Source organism: Rhamphochromis sp. 'chilingali' (genome assembly GCF_963969265.1).
Source record: "Rhamphochromis sp. 'chilingali' genome assembly, chromosome: 18".
NCBI classification, from domain to species: domain Eukaryota; kingdom Metazoa; phylum Chordata; class Actinopteri; order Cichliformes; family Cichlidae; genus Rhamphochromis; species Rhamphochromis sp. 'chilingali'.
Genome location: NC_137945.1, coordinates 7,532,745 through 7,553,191, shown reverse-complemented (window position 1 = coordinate 7,553,191; position 20,447 = coordinate 7,532,745). Strand labels below are relative to the sequence as shown.

The 20,447-nt window shown below is 42.1% G+C and overlaps 1 protein-coding gene across 6 annotated transcripts in view; it reads left to right on the top strand.

The window, feature by feature from the left end:
• LOC308385600 (cadherin-10-like) overlaps positions 1–20,447 on the top strand; it is a 79,135-nt gene that overhangs the window by 32,120 nt on the left and 26,568 nt on the right. For all 6 annotated transcript variants that reach the window (XM_080864617.1, XM_080864615.1, XM_080864614.1 and 3 more), the window contains 3 exons: positions 7,010–7,304; positions 9,204–9,323; positions 20,131–20,298. In XM_080864617.1, the coding sequence (XP_080720743.1) occupies positions 7,010–7,304; positions 9,204–9,323; positions 20,131–20,298 (583 nt within the window). The remainder of the gene's footprint in view (positions 1–7,009; positions 7,305–9,203; positions 9,324–20,130; positions 20,299–20,447) is intronic.

Here is a 20,447-nt window from a genome sequence, read left to right as displayed (position 1 = left end):
AGTTGCTTCAGGCTTTTTCCTCACAGATTAAAAAGATAAAGCATGTTTTGGATTGCATTTACTGAGAACGCCACAAACAACGGATTAAAGGGCATTTAAATATTTTTTGTAGAAGAATTGTGTTGTTTTTGCATGGCTGTAACAACTGCAACAAGAGTTTATTAATTTTACAGTTCCAGATAGAATAGGTCAAGTAGTGTATCTTTTTAGAATTCAACACTTGACTATAACAACCCTTTTAATTATTGTAGAGGAACAACAGTAAAAAAAATTTGACCGCTTTTGAACCAGCTGGAGCTGCTACCATTGCTAATCCCAACCTGAGGTTTCCAGTTTAGTTCAGTTTTATTTGTTTGGCAACAGTCACAACAGTTGTATCAAGGTAACCTTAAAGCATTAAAGAGAAAACCCCCATTAATCAGATGAGCCTCTGTAGGCAGGAACTTGGTGAGAGTGGGGAGGAAGAACTCCCTGTTAATAGGAAGTGACCCACAGAGGAACCGGACTCAGGGACAAACAGAAGAAAACGCAAACTAGTGGTGATAAAAGGTAAACAAAGGCATGGGAGTGCATCACAGGAAGTCCCCCAGCAGCCTGGTCCTATGACTAAAGTTTGGTTCATGGTCACCTGATCCAGCCCTGACTGTAAGCTTCATGAAAAGGAACGTTTGAAGAATAATCTTTAATAGCCTGCAGTCTAAGAGCGAAGTCCTGCATTTGGGATAATATGGAGCAGTGAGGTCTTTCAGACGTGGGCACTGATCATTTGGAACTTTTTAAGGATCTGAATTGTGAGTATAGCTGAGAACCAATGAATAGAAGCTAATATAGGAGCAATGCAGTCTCTCTTTTCAGTCTCTTTCTTTGCTTTCTTTGCCTCGCCTAACAACAGAACTCTTTCTTTAGCTGGTTAGGGTTTCCTACTTAAATTTTTCCACCATTCCACCCACCTGAGGAAAGTTACCAATACTACTGCTTTGTGTTGGTTTGCATTGTAGATTTCGTACCTGGAGGCAGAGAGAATTGGATGGTGAAAGCAGGGTTTATAGGCAGCCAATCCAAATGTAGATGGTATCAACATTCATTCATTTAATTTCGTTTTTTTTCCTATTTAAACATAACTTAAATTATTTTTATTTTTTTGCAAAGAGGTTGCATTATTCTTTCTGCTCAAGCAACACTTAATTAAAGACAAAAGCAACACTTCTTAGTAATGTCATGCAGTGCAAACGTATCTAAATTTGAACCTACTGTGATACCAAGAGCAAAAATTATCATTTAAAAAAAGCACTAAACGTGTATTTATGACTGTTTAGTAGCTGAAGTGATACAAAAAAGTTAAACTGTTGACAACTGCCTGTAATTAGAATAAAACATGCTGAAAATTATGCACAAAACAAGAGATGTCAGATGTCCACAAGTGAGGATTGTAAGTTAAGTGACATTTCACCTTCATGTCGCAGCCGCTCTCACTGCATATCTCAAGTTTACACATCAACAGACATTTGATAGGCTATTTTTGTGCACAGTCTGAGGCTACCATCTGGCTACATAGAAGGCAGCCAGTTCTCGACAGGCCAGGACACAAGGCCTTAAAGGCTAACTGGCTAATTGCCCTAAGCAGCCTGTTTCCAGTGCCATCTTTCTGGCCTAACTCGAGTGAAGCACAAATGGCGACCAGATCGAGTCAGCGCTAACATTTGCTGCTCTTGAAGCTGATTAATTTCACAAACAAAGACAGCTCGCTTATAAGTTATCACGCACAGATGTCTGATGAGTGCCACTTCACCTCTCAGCCCACTTCAAACTGCAAGATGAAGCATTTAGGAACAGAAATATGTTTGTTTTTCATTGTTGGGGGAAAATTACAAGCTTTTAGAAATATTATCGTGTCACTTAACAAAGTGGGATAATTGAATGAAGGGTTTTTGATATATATAGGCCATTATTGATGATATAAGGCTTGAAGCAAAGGCTTTATAGTTTGTTTCACAGACAATTCACAAGGAATTCTTCCTCACGAGTCATTTTTCTCTGTGATTGAGTCCTTGAACTCCAATTTTGTTGAAAAGTGAGAACATTTCAGCCTGTTTCCCATGCAAATCGACTCATTTCAAGTATTCTCTGAAATCAAGTTTCATTTTTTTTCTTGATGAGAGTGTGACTACTCTCCACATTCCTTCCATATTCTTTTATCCCTCCAGACACAGACACTAATTTTAGAAACATTATTACAAACTGTTTTGACACAGTTAAATGTGTTAAAGAAGGATTTCAACCAAATCCTAGCCAGTTAATGAGATTTTAATCTCATTTGCAAAGTTCTGTAACTGCATAATGTTTAACATTTAAGTAAATGTATAATCCTGTTAAATAAGTGAGAGTACAAAACTGACCAATGCATTCATCGGAGTATGAATGTGTGTGAATGTCAGTTGTGCTTGTGCGAATGGGTGTGAATGGGTGAATGCACAAGTTGTGTAAAGCGCTTTGAGTGCTCAGAAGAGTGGAAAAGCGCTATATAAGAACTAGTCCATTTACCATTTACCAAAAGAATCATAACTGTTAGTTTTACATTTCTGATCATTTACTTACTTTCAATTCAAATCTGTATGACGAATAACATGCTTAATTAGCTGGTTAGCGCAACGTTAAAGTAATATTTCTAAAGGTTGCAAAATCTACACCTCAGTAACTTGACCAAGGGTCTCAAACTTGCGGCCGGGGGATCACTTGTGGCCCACGTCACCCTTATATGCGGACCATATATTGATGTGAAGACATATAAAGCAGTTTGGCCATTGAAGTTACTTTTCTTGCTAGGGAGGATTTGTTTGTTGTTGAGTACAATGTTAAAATAAGTTCTTTAAAAAGCAAAAAATGATTTAATATGAAGGCAGTATGAGCAGAGAGTACAAACATGCTGCTAGTTCAGTGTGAGACTCAAAAACTAATGTGTACTTTTTTTATTTGTTAAATATGAATAAAATTATAGCAGAAGTGCTGCCACAATCTGGTTATTTGGTTCAGTGAAAGGCTTCAGTTTGTTAAGAGTGAGAAAAAAATGTTGGTTCACGTTTGCAGTTTTGTCTTGTTATAAAATATTTGAAATTTTTAAAAGCAACTTCTTGCTGTGCTAAGCTAACCAGCTATCCTGATAGTGTACTCATAATGGCTAAAAGTTTAAATTTGGAAAAGGTTGCTATCTAGTCCACCAACAATGTTTTAGCCAGTAAGAGAAAAAACCCAAAACATAACATTTGGAATAATTAATCAAGTAATTAAGTAAAATAAATGAAAAATATACAGCAAAGTTTTTAGTTTTAGTTTAGTTTAAGTTGTTCTGCCAGTTTTGTCATCACAATCAGGAGACTATATGAAAAGTCCTCCTGGCATCTGTGTGTTTAGTGACAGTGTGATGTGTAAATGATACTGCGTCAGATAATTTTATAGTTGTACATTTTAATGAAGCTAATGAAACCTACAATCAGATCAGTTTTCACAGGCATGAAAGCATTTAAATCAAATTAAAGCAAAACTGAGGCTAAATTGAAACCCAGGCAAATCTTCCATAAATCAATTAAAAATATAAAACTATAGTAACTCTAGTAGGATGAGGACAATGTCACACAAGGCAATGCTAGCTACCTAGCTAAAAGTGATAGATTGTACCAGGCACATAGACAGTATAAAACATGGACTTAATGGAGAAAACCTTCAATTTCAGAATAAAAGTCTTATACTATTGCAACCAACACGTTTGAAAATTATACAAACTGCAGGTAACTATATCAACCTGCTAGGGACCAAATCAATGTCAAAGAGATTTTCAGTGCAACTCCGTACTGCTTTGCAACCAATTTCACCTCGTGATAGCCAGCAACCACTCGTCAACTGGCCGTGGAATATAAATTGTTCCCTACCAACTGATAGTTGCCAGGAAGTTCTGCTGGAGGTTTCTTCCTGTTAAAAGGGAGTTTTTCCTTCCCACTGTCGCCAAAGTGCTTGCTCATAGGGGGTCATATGATTGTTGGGTTTTTCTCTGTATGTATCATTGTAGGGTCTACCTTACAATATAAAGCACCTTGAGGCGACTGTTGTCGTGATTCAATTTTATAAATAAATTTGAATTGAATTGAAGTCTTTGACCAGTACTAGAACTGTGTAACTGAGGTCTGACTTTACTTACTAGAGAGTGGCTGTCCAGTTTAGCTCTGATGTGTATTTTTTACAGTTTGTAAAAGAAAAAAATGTATTTTTTTTTCTTCAGTTCTTCCGTGTAATTTAAAAGTCAGTATTTGCAGTAGTACTTCACCCAAACCATCCAACCCTGCCACACAGTTTAAATGGTGTACACAGCGGGGTCGTATGCTAACAGAAATGAGACAGTGTGATGTGACTGTAGCATTAGTCTTCTAACCATTCCCTAAATGTTGAACTCTGCCTTTAGGAAAGCAATGGCTCTGTTGAAGTTTTTTTTTTTGCAGAGCTTTTTTTTTTCTGTTTTTAAAAGACCAGAAGTCCAAGTGTTAATGGATATAGCATCATGCTCCCTGCCTTTTTTTTACGATTTGGTGCCATAGGAGGGCATAGGAGAAAAGGCAAGCTATTGATGTGCCAGGGCTTCTTGGTGACCAAAATGAATGCACATGTGGCTTTCTTTTCTCCCCCTGTGACAGTTTAATTGTATTTTTGATATAAATTGATCAAAGGGCTTTTGTGAATGCACGTTGGGCTGCCACATTGATTTCCAAGAGAGTCTTTTTTTTCTTCTTACCACCCCCCTCCTTAATTTGAGTAGAAGGGCAGCAGTAAATTTTCCTCACCGGCAAGGTGGGCAACTGGGAGGGACGGGGTCGCTGCAGCAAGTGCTGGAGTTCGATACTCCGAGCTTCCTTGTAATATCCTTCAGTGTAGCAAGGAGGAAGTCTTCAAAACCACGAGAGCTCTCTGTTTCCATAGAAATGACAGTCGACACAGCATATGTCACACTGTCTATCTCACATCTCAGCCGAAAGAGAGGACTCAACAGTTATTAACTGAATTGTCGTGCCGGCAGAGATAGGCAGCTTGATAGACAATCATAGAGAAGGACATTGCAGCTATAACAGCGGGGGAAAGATAATAATGTTGAAGTGGATTGTTTTCAGCCAACTGAGTCTCTGTTTGGGAGCACGTACTGTAAAGCAGAACAGAAAACAAATACAATTCTGCAGAATATTCTCCTGGCTTGGTTAGGCAGAGCGAAAAAAACCCCAACCCCGAAACAAAACAGGAAAGTTGTTTTGACCAGAATTCAAAGTGGGTGAATGAAACAGTGCTCCACTCGAGATCCTAATCCGAGGATAGTCAAAATTTTGCAACACACTTGACTGGCTTGGTTAGACAAACAGAGAAAGGAATGAAAACAGTCTTCTTTTTTTTTTACCAGCATTCAAGCAGTCGAACAAAACAGTGTTAAAGATGCTAATCCACAAAGCTGTTCATCTCACATGTGCCAGCTTTGCCCTGATAAAACAGCATGAATTAGTAAAGCTTCCGAGCACCTGCGATGAAAAGCTTTTTAATATATGATGAGAAGGGAGACTTTGCAATGTGGTCCCACGTGACCCAGCTGCGACGCACAATATCCCCCCCTCAGTCTGTCCACCGGCTGAGCCAAGAACCTTTATAGACACAACAGAAACTACCGGCGCAAAAGGGAGAAAAAAATAAGCATTCAAGCCGGCAAAATCAAACGTGCCGGCTCACTTGAGTTAATGAGGTGTCAATAACGGACCTCGGAATTACATCCCGGCATCCACTTACGCGGGTAAACATTCGGATGGCGTTTGCCTCGGTTTATGCTTGACATGTTTGCCCGTGTCTGCAAACATGTGCTCTCCTTTTTTGCCCTCTACCTCCCCCGCCACCCCACCCTGCAATTATTACTGTGTCCTTGGTTATTAAAAAAGGGGAAAGGGAAGTAGGATGGGAAGTAGTGGGAGGGGAGAAAAGACTGGACAAGCTTTTGATGAGTTCTAGGAGATAAATATGTTGTGTGTGTGTGTGTGTGTGGTTGGGGTGGGGGAGATTTGGCTGTGGAATTAAAATGTCAGAGCATGCTAAGCTGCTGTTCATGCAGAAAAAAATTAAACATTAGATAGGGAGGAACAGAGCAAATAATAATAACGAGGAGCTCCACACACAAGTGGGCTCTCGTGGTCTTCTGGCATGTTGGTCCTGCTGCTGATCCATCAGGGACTGGCAGGCTGCGGGGCGTGTGCTCACTCATGCTGGTAACCCCACAGACGTGTGTGTGTGTGTGTCCCCTCCCTCACCCACCCTTTCAGCGAAAAGTAAAAAAGTAACAGTAGCAGTGAATGCGACATTTTACACGCTCCGGCTGCTGGCTTTCTTCTTGGCAGGACGCGAGCTTCACAGAGGCGAGGTGAATGTGTATCGTCACAACACGATGACAGTTTACCAGAGATGATATGAATCTGTTAAATAACACCAAACACACTTATCAAAAGCTGTCAGCGTTTATTTGCCAGGGCCCAGATTGGTCAGATCACCGATGTGCGCGCAGTCGATCAGAAATGCCGCGATTCGGCTTTGAAATGTGATTTTTGCTGACATCTTTGCTGCAAAGCGCTCATCGCCGGGATGTGTTTTTGCAGCCGTCAATCAAGCGGTGCAGCTTGGACTGCAGCAGATGAAGATTTTTGTTCACTGTCACCATTTCTGCTCAGGCTAACAAGGAGATCTTTTTTTTCTTTTTTTTAATGTGGAAAAGGGTAGCTGACACTTGCTGTTCATAAGAGGAAATTAAGCAAATGTGAAAGCTTTCATAAAGTCGAGTTTGAATCTCTGTTGTGCTATAACAATTAGCAGTAGAAAGCAGCAAAATGGAAATTCATTAAAGTGAAAATGCCACAAACTGTTGCCTGAAATGGGTGTTTTGTGTTGTAGCAGGGGATCCAAATCATATTTTCTCCTTTTTTTCCCCCTCTTTCTTTCCACACAGCTTCACTCGGATTCTGACAGAGGAGATGGCAGCGTGAAGTATGTCCTGACAGGGGAAGGAGCCGGGACCCTCTTCAAGATAGATGAAAAGTCAGGGGACATCCATGCCACCAAGAGGCTGGACAGGGAGGAGAAGGCCTTCTACATCCTCCACGCCAAAGCTGTCAACCGCTTCACCAACGAAGCGCTCGAGGGCGAGTCCGAGTTCATCATCAAGATCCACGACATCAATGACAACGAGCCGCGCTTCACCAAGGACCCCTACATGGCCAGAGTCCCTGAAATGTCTGACATTGGTACGTTCCAGCTGTAAATATTAGACTCTTAAAAAGAGCTATTTATCAGACAATTAAATGTTTACACAAATGAAGGTTTGCGCCTGTGCGCGCAAGAGGAGCCGAATTAAAAGGATTATGATTCAAACAGGATAGAGATGTTATAAAATGCCAGCCTTACCGGATCAATGGGACTTTATCAATCATAATAATGATGCCGACGCAACAAAGAAGGCCCAACTAATTAAACGAGAAAGACTAGGAGCTGTTTTATGACTGGAGAATAAACAAGGTAAAAGCGTCTCGACAGCGCCGGTGCAGATAATCTTTTAAATACAGTATTGTATCTTGTTAAAACGACATATAATTTAATTACCGACATTGTCAGCTGTGTCATCACAGTGAATAATTGTGGATTCTGCACTGCCACTTAGACGCCGCACGGCACCATTCGCTGCTTTTGCGCCGTCCTTTCTGCTTGTTATTCAAACAGCAAATGAAATAATTCACGGTGCACTTTGGCTCCAGCCTAAAAGCACACAGCAGCCTCATGAATATAGATAAACAATAGGGAAAAAAAGTCATCAATACTTGCACGCAAACACGGGGTGAACTATATGTTGTGCTTCTGCTGCTGCCGTGCTTCTGGGACTGAGGGACGTTGGTCTTGCAGCCCAGACATGTGACAGAGTTGTCACTTGGTTCAGCAACCCCAAGAGAGAGGCCGGCACTTATCTAAGGGCAGCACGGGTGCCCATGGCAACAACCGAGGTGTGATGTCACCGCTTGGCAGAGCATGTGTTCACGAGTGACTGCCTTGAGACACTGCCCCTTTAAATGTGACACTTTGAGTTTTATTATAGTCTCACGGCTCTGACATCCTTCGCTTGGACTCTCAAGATTTTGACGCGCTCCTCCCTTTGACAAGTGAATGATTGCAGTTGGGGGTAATTTACTCCCCCTGCACAAAAAACCGTGATTATTCCTGAGTTGTTTGTCAGAAAATTCTTGTCTCGAAAGCTTAAAGTTGCCGATGAGATGGCTGATGTGGATCAGTGATATTTTCTAAAAGCCGCCATGTCAGAAAAGCCTCTTTGAGTCTAATTCCCTAGTTAAAGGTATTAGCGATCAAGGTTCGGTGAACTTGCTCAAGAATCCTCCCGAACTGTCACTTACAGCAAATCAGACAGCCGTGGTCTTTCTCTGTCTGTTTTTTTTTTTTTTATTTCTACAACATCCTTCATCCATACAAATCACATGGGTTTTAAAGGAGGGAAACTCTGGTCTCACCCCACACTGATCTCTGCTGACATCAAATTACAGAAGTTTCATGAGGTCGTTATCCCATTGTATTGCACAATTCTATATTTATACCACTTTGCCATTAAATATTTCTACTCAATTAATTTTCTTCTGCATTTAATGAGGCAACACTTGGCCCCGCAAGGCGCCATTTGGAAGGTAGCACTTGGCTAACCGTTTCCCTTTGTTCTACTGAAATAGGGCCTCAGCCTTTCTGGAAGAGAAAATGGATCACAGTCGTTCGCCTGCTATCAGATATTTGGCTTCTCAGACACTCCAGATCTGTGGATACGCTAATAGGCTTCTCGGGGCTTGCAGAGAGCCAGTATAGGTGCTGCTGGCATGCTTAGAGAGATATACTTAGAAAAATACATTAGGAGTTATTGATTACCTGCAAAAATCAATCATGTATAAGGGTATAAGTTGCCGAGGAATAAAGATTGGTTTGGGTAACGCAAAGGGACAGAAATGATCCGTCACATTCTGCATGGGCGTGATTAGAAGAGGATCCGACACCTCATCAGAAGGTGCATCAGCTTAACCAATTATCCAGCAGGCAATTTTCAGCAGTATTGAAGAGTTGATCTAAATCATTGTCATGAATCTTCCTACCCGCAGGCACCTCAGTAATTCAGGTGACAGCCACAGACGCCGATGACGCCACGTACGGGAACAGCGCCAAAGTGGTCTACAGCATCCTGGAGGGCCAGCCGTACTTCTCCGTGGATCCGGAAACAGGTCAGTGTTTAGTAAAATGCAAAAAAAAAAGAAACCTCACCTGAAAATAATCCCAATTCCTCCAGTAGATAGATCAAATTCAAATTCAAATTTTATTTGTCACGTACACAGTCATACACAGTACGATATGTAGTGAAATGCTTGGACAACTGCTCGTGACCTAAAGAGAACAAAAAAGGAAAAGGCTATGAATAAGATAGGAAATAAATATGAAAAATTAAAAAGGGTAAATTTAACTAGGAAGGAATAAAATATAAATTAAGGTTAAAAATGAAATAACTGTACAACACAAATTAGAATGAAGGGTAAATTTAACTGGGAAGAATAAGATAAAGATAAATATATAAATTAAAGTTGAAAATAAAATAACTGTACAACAAAATACACAATACACAATATAGAACTATATAAGAATGTATGAAGAAATCTAAATATAAATAAATATATACACAATAACAGCAGCTGTACAAGTATTAACCGGAAATGAAGAATATAGTGACCAGTGTTGTGCAAAACCAAAGTCCAGAATGTCCAGTGTGTGTGTAAGAACCATATGTGTGGGTCAGTACTGTGTGGTGGTGTGATTGAGAGACCGTATCGCCTGCGGGAAGAAGCTCCTCCTCAGTCTCTCTGTGTTGGTCTTCAGGGAGCGGAATCGCTTTCCTGACCTCAACAGAGAGAACAGTCTGTTGTTGGGTTGGCTGAGGTCCTTCACGATCTTCCTGGCCTTGGTCCAGCACCGCCTGCTGTAGATTGAGTGCAGGTCAGGGAGCTCGGAGCGGATGGTGCGCTCAGCTGACCGCACAACCCTCTGTAGAGCTCGTCTGTCCTGCATGGTGCTGTTCCCGAACCAGGTTAAGATGTTTCCCGTCAGGATGCTCTCTATGGTGCACGAGTAAAAGTTCCTGAGCACCTTGGAGGGCAGTTGGAAGTCTCTCAAGCGTCTGAGGTGGTAGAGACGCTGACGGGCCTTTTTCACCACGGTGTTGATGTGACAGGACCATGACAGGTCCTGCGTGATGTGAACTCCGAGGTATTTGAAGCTGTCCACTCTCTCCACTGGGCACTCGTTGATGACGGGGGTCTGGTAGTTCCTCTCCTGCTTAGTGCTGAAGTCCACTATCAGCTCCTTTGTCTTACTGACGTTTAGAAGGAGGTTGTTCCTCTGGCACCAGTTCTCCAGATTCCTAATCTCCTTCAGGTAGGCCGTCTCGTTGTTATCAGAGATCAGGCCCACCACGACGGTGTCGTCAGCAAACTTGATGATGGTGGTGGAGCTGGTAGTGGCCACACAGTCATATGTGTACAAAGAGTACAGCAGGGGGCTCAGAACACACCCCTGGGGGGCTCCAGTGCTGAGAGTGGTGGAGGCTGAGACATGTCCGCCCATCCTTACTGCCTGTGGTCTGCCAGTTAGGAAGTTGGAGATCCACTGACACATAGATGAGCTGAGTCCCAGATGCTCCAGCTTGGTGGTGAGTGTGGAGGGAATTATGGTGTTAAATGCAGAGCTGTAGTCTATGAAGAGCATTTTAACATAATTCCCCCTTCTAGTGTCCAAGTGAGTGAGTGATGTGTGGAGGAGATGAGAGATGGCATCGTCTGTGGAACGATTTGGACGGTAAGCAAACTGTAGTGGGTCCAGTGTGTCTGGTAGTGAAGAAATGATGAAGTCTCTGACCAGGCGTTCAAAGCACTTCATCACTACTGAGGTGAGGGCTACAGGGCGATAGTCATTGAGAGAAGCAGGGTGGGGTTTCTTCGGGACAGGAACAATGATGGACTCTTTGAAGCATGTGGGGATCACCGACTGAGATAAAGAGATGTTGAATATCTCAGTGAACACAGGAGCTAGCTGGTATGCGCAGTCTCTTAGGATACGACCTGGGATGCCGTCTGGTCCTGCTGCTTTCCTGGTGTTCACTCTCTTGAAGGCTCTCCTTACTTCATGCTCGGAGATGACGAGCAAGTTTCCGGTGCTGGCAGTATCTTCCTGTCTGCAGCCGTTAGCGCCGCTAACACTAGCATTGTTGGAGACCTTAGCTGCAGCCTCGAAGCGAGCATAGAAAGTGTTCAGCTCGTCTGCCAGAGTCACGGCCGCGTTCGTCATACCGGTTGTTGGTGCTTTATAGTCCGTTATTGTCCTTAGTCCCCGCCACAGGCTCCTAGAGTCACTCTGTTGGAGTTGTGACTCTAGTTTCCTCCCGTAGCGCTGCTTCGCCTCTTTCACCGCCCTCCGCACGTTATATGACGCGGCTTTGTACGGGTCCATGTCCCCCGTCATGAGTCCCGTGTTGTAGGCAGCGGTGCGGGATCTCAGAGCGTCGCGGATGGTTTTATCCACCCACGGCTTCTGGTTGGGAAACGTTGTGATAGTCTTTGTCTCCACGGTATCATCCGCTAGTTTCCCGATGAATCCCACAACCGCTTCCGTAAACACGTTGACGTCATCGTCGGAGCTGTTTCTGAACATGCCCCAGTCTGCGTCATCGAGTGCGTCCTGTAACGCGGCCACCGATTGATCCGTCCAGCGCGCGACCTTCCTCTGAACCGGAACTTCCTGTTTCAGCCTTTGTTTGTATTTTGGCATGAGGAAGATGGCGGCGTGATCAGATTTGCCAAACGGGGGGCGGGATTGTGCCTTGTAGCCGTCCTTGACCGTAGTGTAGCAGTGGTCCAGTGTCCTTTCACCCCTGGTGGGGCAGGTGATGTGTTGATAAAAGTTTGGCGCTGCGCGTTTGAGGTTGGCGCTATTAAAGTCCCCCCTCACAATAAGCGCAGCGTCCCGGTGTTGTGTCTGGTGCTGTGTGAGTGCCTCATGCAGCTCGCATAAGGCGGTGACCGTGTCCGCTTGTGGTGGAATATAAACGGCACTTACAATGACCGATGTAAATTCCCGAGGTAGATAAAAAGGACGACACATGATGGACAGTAGTTCCAGATTTGGTGTGCAGGAGCGTTTGAGAGGAACAACGTTCGCACTGTTGCACCAGTTGTTGTTCACCATTAAACACACGCCGCCTCCCCTTGACTTCCCCGAGTCCCGTGTCCTGTCCATGCGGTGAACCGAGAAGAACTCGGCCGGCTGGATGGCGTGGTCCGGCACCGCTGGGTTCAGCCATGTCTCGGTGAAGCAGAGGAGATTGCAGTCCCGAATGTCTCTCTGGAACTTTATCCTGGCCCTGAGGTCGTCAAGCTTGTTCTCCAGTGACTGGACGTTGGCGAGCAGGATGCTAGGCAGAGGTGTGCGGTGTGCACGAGCTCTCAGCCTGTTCCTGACGCCGGCTCGCTTCCCTCTAGGCCGCCGCCGCTTCCCTTTGTTCTCCCTCGAGATCTCACTCGGCCAGCTCGGATCCGGAGTTAAAAACTTCGAATTGTGAGTACATTGTATACCAATAGAAACAAGAGTGTCACTGTCATACCTAATGTACCCAATGGTGATGATTTTGCCGATTTAGAAACGCTGAAAACTAACTTAAAAACCAAAGACAAAGAAAAAGTGGTCGGAGCAGTCGTGACGGCAGCCGACCTCACCGGCGCCATCTTTAACTTTTAGATAAAGACGTCTTTGTATCTCTATCTCTTTTAGACAAAGACATTATTACACGCAGTTCACAGCAGACAACTCAGTGTCAGTCAGTCAGGTTGTCAAGCAATCAGTCTAAATATTTTTATCCATTTTTTTTCCACCTACTTATTTTGTAATATTCAGTGACCAGTAGGGGGCGACTCTTAACCCTTTAAAGCCGGTCAGAGCGTAATATAATATTCCAGAAACACGCTTTGCCGATCCGATCAGCTGTTTGTAACACTTCCTATGTCCAGCATCGGGAACTATCGCATGCCCGCCACGACCTGCGCGAAACCGGAAGTGACGTCATTTTGCGGAAATGTAGTTTTTTGCCTTCAGGGCCTTATGAGCCTATACTGGTGTTTTTAAAAGTTATGTTTGACTTTATGACTTTCTGTATTGTTTCTGGGATGTTTAGAGCTCATATTGCACTGCTGGAAATAGTTTATTTTGATGCACATGCTGTTTTTTGCAAATTTGCATCATAATATTTATTTTCGTTTTTCCTGCAGTGTAGAAAAATTGGTGTATTTCAAAAATAAAACTATAAAGACACTCAAAATAAATTTCCTGTGATGGGAAACTATTTTGTGCAACTTTTTTGTATTTGCAGTTTTGAGGGATAAGCCTCTTAAATTTCTCTAACTAGAAATATATGTTAAAAAAACAAAAACGATTTTAAATTTTTTTGTAGTTTATTGCACTTTTTTGAAATGTATGTAATTACTATGCACTTAATGCATACATATTATTAAAATGTGGGCTATAATGGTTGTATTGATGTATATCAACTTGAAATGCTCCCAAAAATGGCACTACAACATGTAAAAATATAATATAAGCTCTGGCGGACTTGGTTCTATGGTAGGTCTTAAAGGGTTAAGGATTCAGAGCATCATTCCCACATCATCTCGGTACAGACGCCTGAACACAAATGTTTGATGGATCTTAGTTGACATGTTATCGGAGAGCCCCGTAAATTCACCATCACAAAACTTTGCTAAAAGCCGTTTTTTGTTTTTTTTTAAGTAGGCGAAGCTTTTCCTTATTATGTCCTTCATAAACTTAAATATGTAAAATGTTAGGGGGGGAAAGTGTGGTGATACCCACTGCTGCCTCTCTTTGTGACATGTTATGCCCACAAATAGAGCGCCACGCTGCACATATGTTTTCAAACAGCTAACATTTCAATGGCAAAAGGTTTAAGGGGCTAAAACTAACTAAATGTTTACTATATCTGTTTTATATACAGCTTTTGGACAGAATGAGTCTTTCCTATGCATTCCAACTGTTTTTTGTTTTTTTTAGATTTATTTTAGACCTCTTTTTAGCCTTTATTTTTCACAGGGCTGTAGAGTAGACAGGAAAGCAGGATGTGGTCCGGATCAGACTCTAACCCAGCCCCCCCCCCCCCCCCCCCCCCCCGCACTAGCCTTTCGGCATGTGGGTCACCTGCTCAATCTAGTAAGCTCTACTGGTGCCACAGCCAGTTATTTTTATCCCAGCTGATGTCAGATAGTTGGTAAATCGACTAGCAACACCACTGTGCTTGTTCATTGCATGTTGGATCCTATTTAAACACACTCCTCTAACCACGTCATGGAATCAAAAAGTGGTCAAATTGTAGCAATCTCCTTCTTCCCCTGACTCTGGTTCTTGGTGCTGAGTTCTTTTAAATAACTTTGGAAATAAGTTTTTAATTAGGTTTATGTCATATAACCTTTTTAAAATGTTACTGCCTTGTCACAGGTGACCTAGAAAGCTGACCATGGCGACCTTGAAATTTTAGACTGATGGATCAAAGTTAGGTAGCTACCAAAAATTAGCTAATTAACTCTCACCTTTGCTTTGACAGGGAAGAATTTCTTGTCCTTTATCTCTGAAAATCTAGCCTTTTTATACTTTTACCTGAAATATAAGATTCAACACTGACACTTTCTCACACACAGCAGGGACTGAATTCAAGGATTTTTAGCAAATGTGTGGAGTGTTGAGATTTGGGATGTTGCATTATCCTGCGGCAGCTGCAACGGCAGGGGTGCAATATTGATTTTAATGCTTGTTGTTATACCAATTTAATTCAGTTAAATTCATTTCAGGTTTATTTATATTCACAACAACAGTAATTTGAACATGTTTTATACTGTAAAGTATGTAACTTTAAAAGTTAGATAATATATGATGATAATATATTATATTATCATCATATATTATGATATCCACTGCCACAGTGTCGTCATTCATTTATTTGATTGTGATCACTGTGTAGTGAAAATCTGATGTTGACAGCCATGTGTTGATGGCAGTCTGGTTTAGATATAGTTTGGCGCTAAAAAAAACAAAAAGCAAACAATTAAACAGATTTGTGGCTGTGAAAATTGTCCCACTGAGGGTTTCGTGTTCTGACCCTGCAGACTGTCTGTGAAAGACAGACATGTAACCAGACTGATGTCACTTTTTGTATTGACAAGATCTTGGGATGCCATGTTGTTTTTTTGTAATCAAAGGGTTTTTTCTAACCTTGTTCAAAAAGGACTTCTTCCTGTTCGTTCCTTTCACAATAGAAGTCTTTGACATACATAAAAATTATATTCATTGCATAAAGTAACTATTTAAAAATCATAATAATTCTTTTCTTTTTTTCTAACAAGTTTCATAAACATATAGATTCCAGTGTGTATGTACACTTTGCTAGTTCCAAGTTTGCCTTCTACTCCAAATCTTTGTGGCACAGACTCAACAAGTTGCTGGAAACATTCCTCAGAGATTTTGAGCCATATTGACGCGACAGCATCACACAGTTGCTGCAGATTTGTTGAAGCTCCCATTGTATTGAGAGCCGGTTACTGTGGAGGTTGTACTCAAACAACCTCCACAGTATCATGTTCGAGAAACCAGTTTGAGATGAGCTTTGTGACATGGCGTGCACCACAAACCAAGACTCATCTGACCAGGCAGCATTTTTCTGATCTCCCATTGTCCAGCTTTGGTGAACCCGTGGGAACTGTAGCCTCAATTTCCTGTTTGTAAGTGAAGGGAGTGGCACACCGGTGTGGTCTTCTGCTGCTGTAGCCCATCTGCTTCACGGTTCAGTGCGCTATGGATTCTGGTTATTTGAGCTACTTCCTGTCAGCCCAAAGCAGTCTGGTCACTCTCCTTTGACCTCCAGCAAATCTTCGCGCCCCCCCAGCCACTCACTGGATATTTTTTTCTTTTTCAGACCATTCCCTGTAAATCCACAGGATGGTTGTGTGGGAAAATACCAGTAGATCTTAAATTAAAATTTGGCTTTAATTCAAGTTTTCCTTTATAAATTTACACGTTAATAAAAAAAAAACACACAAAGAGAGAAGAGAGTGTAACTTTAATAAAAGAAATCAACTTTAAAAGTTAGATGAAAGGAAAGCTTAGTATAGTGTAGTCTTTTTTTTTTATTTTAAACAAAAATTTTATAGAGTTTGAAGGAGAAATCCGTCACACAAAAAGCAAATTTCTCCTCAGTGAGAGCAGCTTTAGTAGAGCGGCATGCACAGCAGCCCCGAAGGACGCTGCTTTTTGACTGATGTGCACAGCTCCTCGCTCTTTCTTGAGCAGGAAGCCTCTCATCCTGCTGCTCTAACAATGCTGCAGCCACTGCACTCTCCACCTACGTGTGTAACCCACGGCTCAGCGCAACAAGTTCACACCTTCCTTTCTGGGGGTGGCCATTGTGGGAAAGATAACGAATGGCTAACGAAACAGAAACGGCGCAGGCATGCTGAGGGAACGCTGCTTCAGCGGGAAGGTGAATTAAAAACAATTTATCAGAGGATAAATCCTGAAATAAATGCAGTGATTTTCCCTTTAACCAGCAGCCTTCTCCTCGCAGGCTGATGTGTGGCGAGGGATTTGTAGACAGAGAGAATGGCAAATAACCAACCCCTAAAATGTAACCGCTTGCTACTTTTAATCATTAATGTGCGCTTTGGAACTCATCCCGCTCGTGTCCTTTTTTCCCCGCTTAAACAAAAGGAGAATGACAAAAAAAGCCATTTGCAGATTAGCAGAGGGATTAACAGTAATATGGTTTATCCCACATGTGGTATGTAAGCTGACATCCCCTCTTACACAAAGACATGCCTGGACATCACATTATAAGCAGGATTTGTTTCTCCTCTCCTCCTCTTCTGTGTGCATTGTAGTCATTAAACAATAACAAAGGTAGCCAGAGGTGCAGAGCGAGCGAGATGCTGCTTTTCTAAAGATGCTATACCTTTGCTTGCTTCCCCGCAACACCGTCAAAACGATCGCTGTTTCCTTGCGTCTGAGATAAATTGTACATTGTTAGAAGTTGGGGAGGGGGGGAGTTATTGTATGGGAGGAACAAAAGGAGCAAGTTGGAGGGCCTTCTGAACAGCGTAGGCCACTCTGATCTGAGCGTGAGCGATGCGCCACATCAGCTGCTCCTTCTTCCTTATTGTTTGATATGCGGTGAATCATCAGTTCTGCCGAAAAGTGCTGAAGTTTGTCAGAACAGTTTATTTAGGGTGAAATTTATTTTTTCATCTTCATTCTCCCGTTCCGCTATGTCTGTCTGCGTCTCCCCCCTCCGCCTCCCCCCTCCACCTGCTCCTCTTTTATGATGCTTCAAATTCAAACGTGTAATAGCAGACAGGATTTAAGGCCGACTCTGATGGGAGATGGAGCACACCTTTTGAATATGCTGCCAATTACCGCTTCACTCGCTCTCTGTCCTGACTCCAAACTAGAGATCTGAGGTGTCAGAGCCGAGAAGTAAGCAACTGCACGGCACTTGAAAGGCTGAACATTAACAGAGTGTTAATTCAGAAAAAAGAGCAGATAAATGGTGCCGAATGCATTTGGAGGCAAATGCTACACTTAGGAAATTAAAGGAATACGCCGTGGTTTTGGTATGTTGGCTCTTTGGTCCACTTACTAGTTAAATCATGAGAACACAGACACTAAAATGTGCTCCTGGGTGGCCGCTGAGCTCCATGCTGCTGAGCAAGAGCACTGACCTTTGAGTAATAAAATGTTCTTAGTGGTTTAATTATCTGGCCTGTAGATGCATGAATCTAAGAGATGAAATATCATTAATTCAATACAGCTGATTCAGGCTGTTATTTTTAGATATGTTTCAGGTGAGAACTGTACTTTATTTAAAGATATATATTTATAGATATACCCAATTCACCCGTGGACGCATTATTTTCTGTCATGTGAGAGCAAATGTACTCCTTAGAAAGTATTTATTACTCATGTTCATACTGTATCTATTACTCATGTTGTACATTTACCACATTAAATCACACTGAGTTATTTGAAAGGCCAAAGGCAGTCAGAAAAAAATAGTTTTTAAGTCTGTTCATCTGGCTTTTTGGCAGCGTGTGTCTCAAGTGGCCACTTGAGACTGGCTGCAAAAGTGAGCCATTCTCCATGGACTTTCATGTTAAAATTCCCAACTCTAAAAGCATCTTTGTAGAAGCCTGATTTTGGCTTCTGTAGGAAAGGTGCACCTTCATAACAGCTGTACAGGGGGGATTTCATTTATAAGTCACTGGCTGGAACTTTATTGAAGCATAATGTTTGCATATTTCGAGTTGTGGGTGCTAGCTACAGATCTAACTAGCATCCATGCATGTAAGCGTGCATGTAGCATGTAAGCTAGCATCCATGATTTCAAGTCATAGAACAAGTGTTTTGGGAGTTTATGCTTTCGGTGCATTTTTTACCCAACTGTCTTCACTTCTTGTTCTTTTCTTCTTTTGGCAGCTAATTATCATTCACAGTTGATTCCAAAAAAAACAACGTCATAGCTGCTAAAATGCTAACACTTAGGCACTGAGGCATTGCCATGTGTTCATTAGTTTGTAAATGCTGCACTGCTATGTTGTTGCCAGAAGTGACCACATCTGAGTTCCAAGTTATCAGCCCACAGTAGCAAGCTTGTTTAACAAGGTGCATTCATAGACTTTATGGGTTCATTGCACAGACAGAGATATCTTGTCATTTGTGATAGTAGCATACAGCTAAAATACTACAATTTTACTCATTTACAGACTTCTTGCCATGTGATTTTGCAGATAATTACTTCAATAGGCACCTACACCTCAATTAAAATGAAGAGGTCCAGTTCTGAGACTTGACGGAGAGCTCAAAGCCACGTGAAACATTCCTAACTTAAAGCAGTAATTAAATGGAAATGGGAGAAATATTAAAGAAAATCTAACAGTGCACCTGTCACAAAGGGAGGTATTATCTGTTGGGATATAAAAAGGATTTTGTAGCAGGGTAGACATGATCATTTCTGCTGTAAAGTTAGGCATTTTAACATGGGAGTCTATGGGGATTGACTCACTTTAGAAAGCATCCTCAAGTGGCCACTAGAGGAACTGCAGTTTCTGGCAATTTAGCATTCTATAATGATATTTTGCTTAGCGTAGAAAAAAACGAATTTTGCAATCACAACTAAGTAGCTGCAGCTGCTGGTGTGGGGCTATTTAATGTAGCTATTGTTCAGTTTTGTGACTGATTAATCAATTTACTAACTGCTTATTATTTTTGCTTCAGTGTTCATATTCTACACTTTAGAGTCCAGGCATGCTTTTATCTTTTCATACTTGTTTTCTTTTCTCTCTGTGCCAGCATGTACGATTACCTGGAATACTGCATGAATAGAGCATGTCAATTTATGTATTTTTGCAGATTTTCTCACACAAAAAAACCCTGTCATTAAAAAGAAGCAGGTTTAAATTGCTTTTCGCTCTGATGTTATGTTCCCACTCTGTCCAAAGTTTGCTGTAAAAGTGAGTAGTGACCGGAGTTGAAGGGTGAACGAGGTCACCGGGTCCTCTTGTACCGAGCACACCTCAGAAAATGCTTTCAGTTATAGACGGTGAAGAGGAAAATGGGCAAACGAGCTGCTGATTATGCAGCAGCGACTCGTTTCTCTCTAAGCAAATAAACATAAGTGGGTAAACTTTTTAGAGTTTGGAGCATTTTTAAAACTCTGATTTTCATCCAGATTTTTGCGTTGTTATTGTCTTCCTGATTCCCCCTAGTTTTTTAAAATCAAAGCTGGACTGATTTTAATGTCATAAAATAACAGATAATCAGAGGAAAACAGAAAATAATGAGTTGGATGAAGCTACAGATTGCCTGCTCTGATCAAATGCACGCTATTCTCTTTGTAAATCTACATTTTTTGGTTGTTGGGTTTTTTTTTTCTCTCCTCAGGCCTGATCAAGACAGCCCTGCCTGGCATGGACAGGGAAGTCAAAGAAAACTACCAGGTTGTGATCCAGGCTAAAGACATGGCCGGACAGATGGGCGGGCTCTCAGGAACCACAACGGTCAGCATCACCCTCTCAGACGTGAACGACAACCCACCACGCTTCACCAAGAGTGAGTACAGCCCTTCTGGTGGACTTGTGCATGCACACACACAGTGACCAATCCTCAGCTCATGAGAACCACTTGTCAGTGTGAGCCGATGCCAGGCCGGCAGCCCCCATCTGGTGTCAGTTTCAAAATGAATTTGGATTATTGCAGGG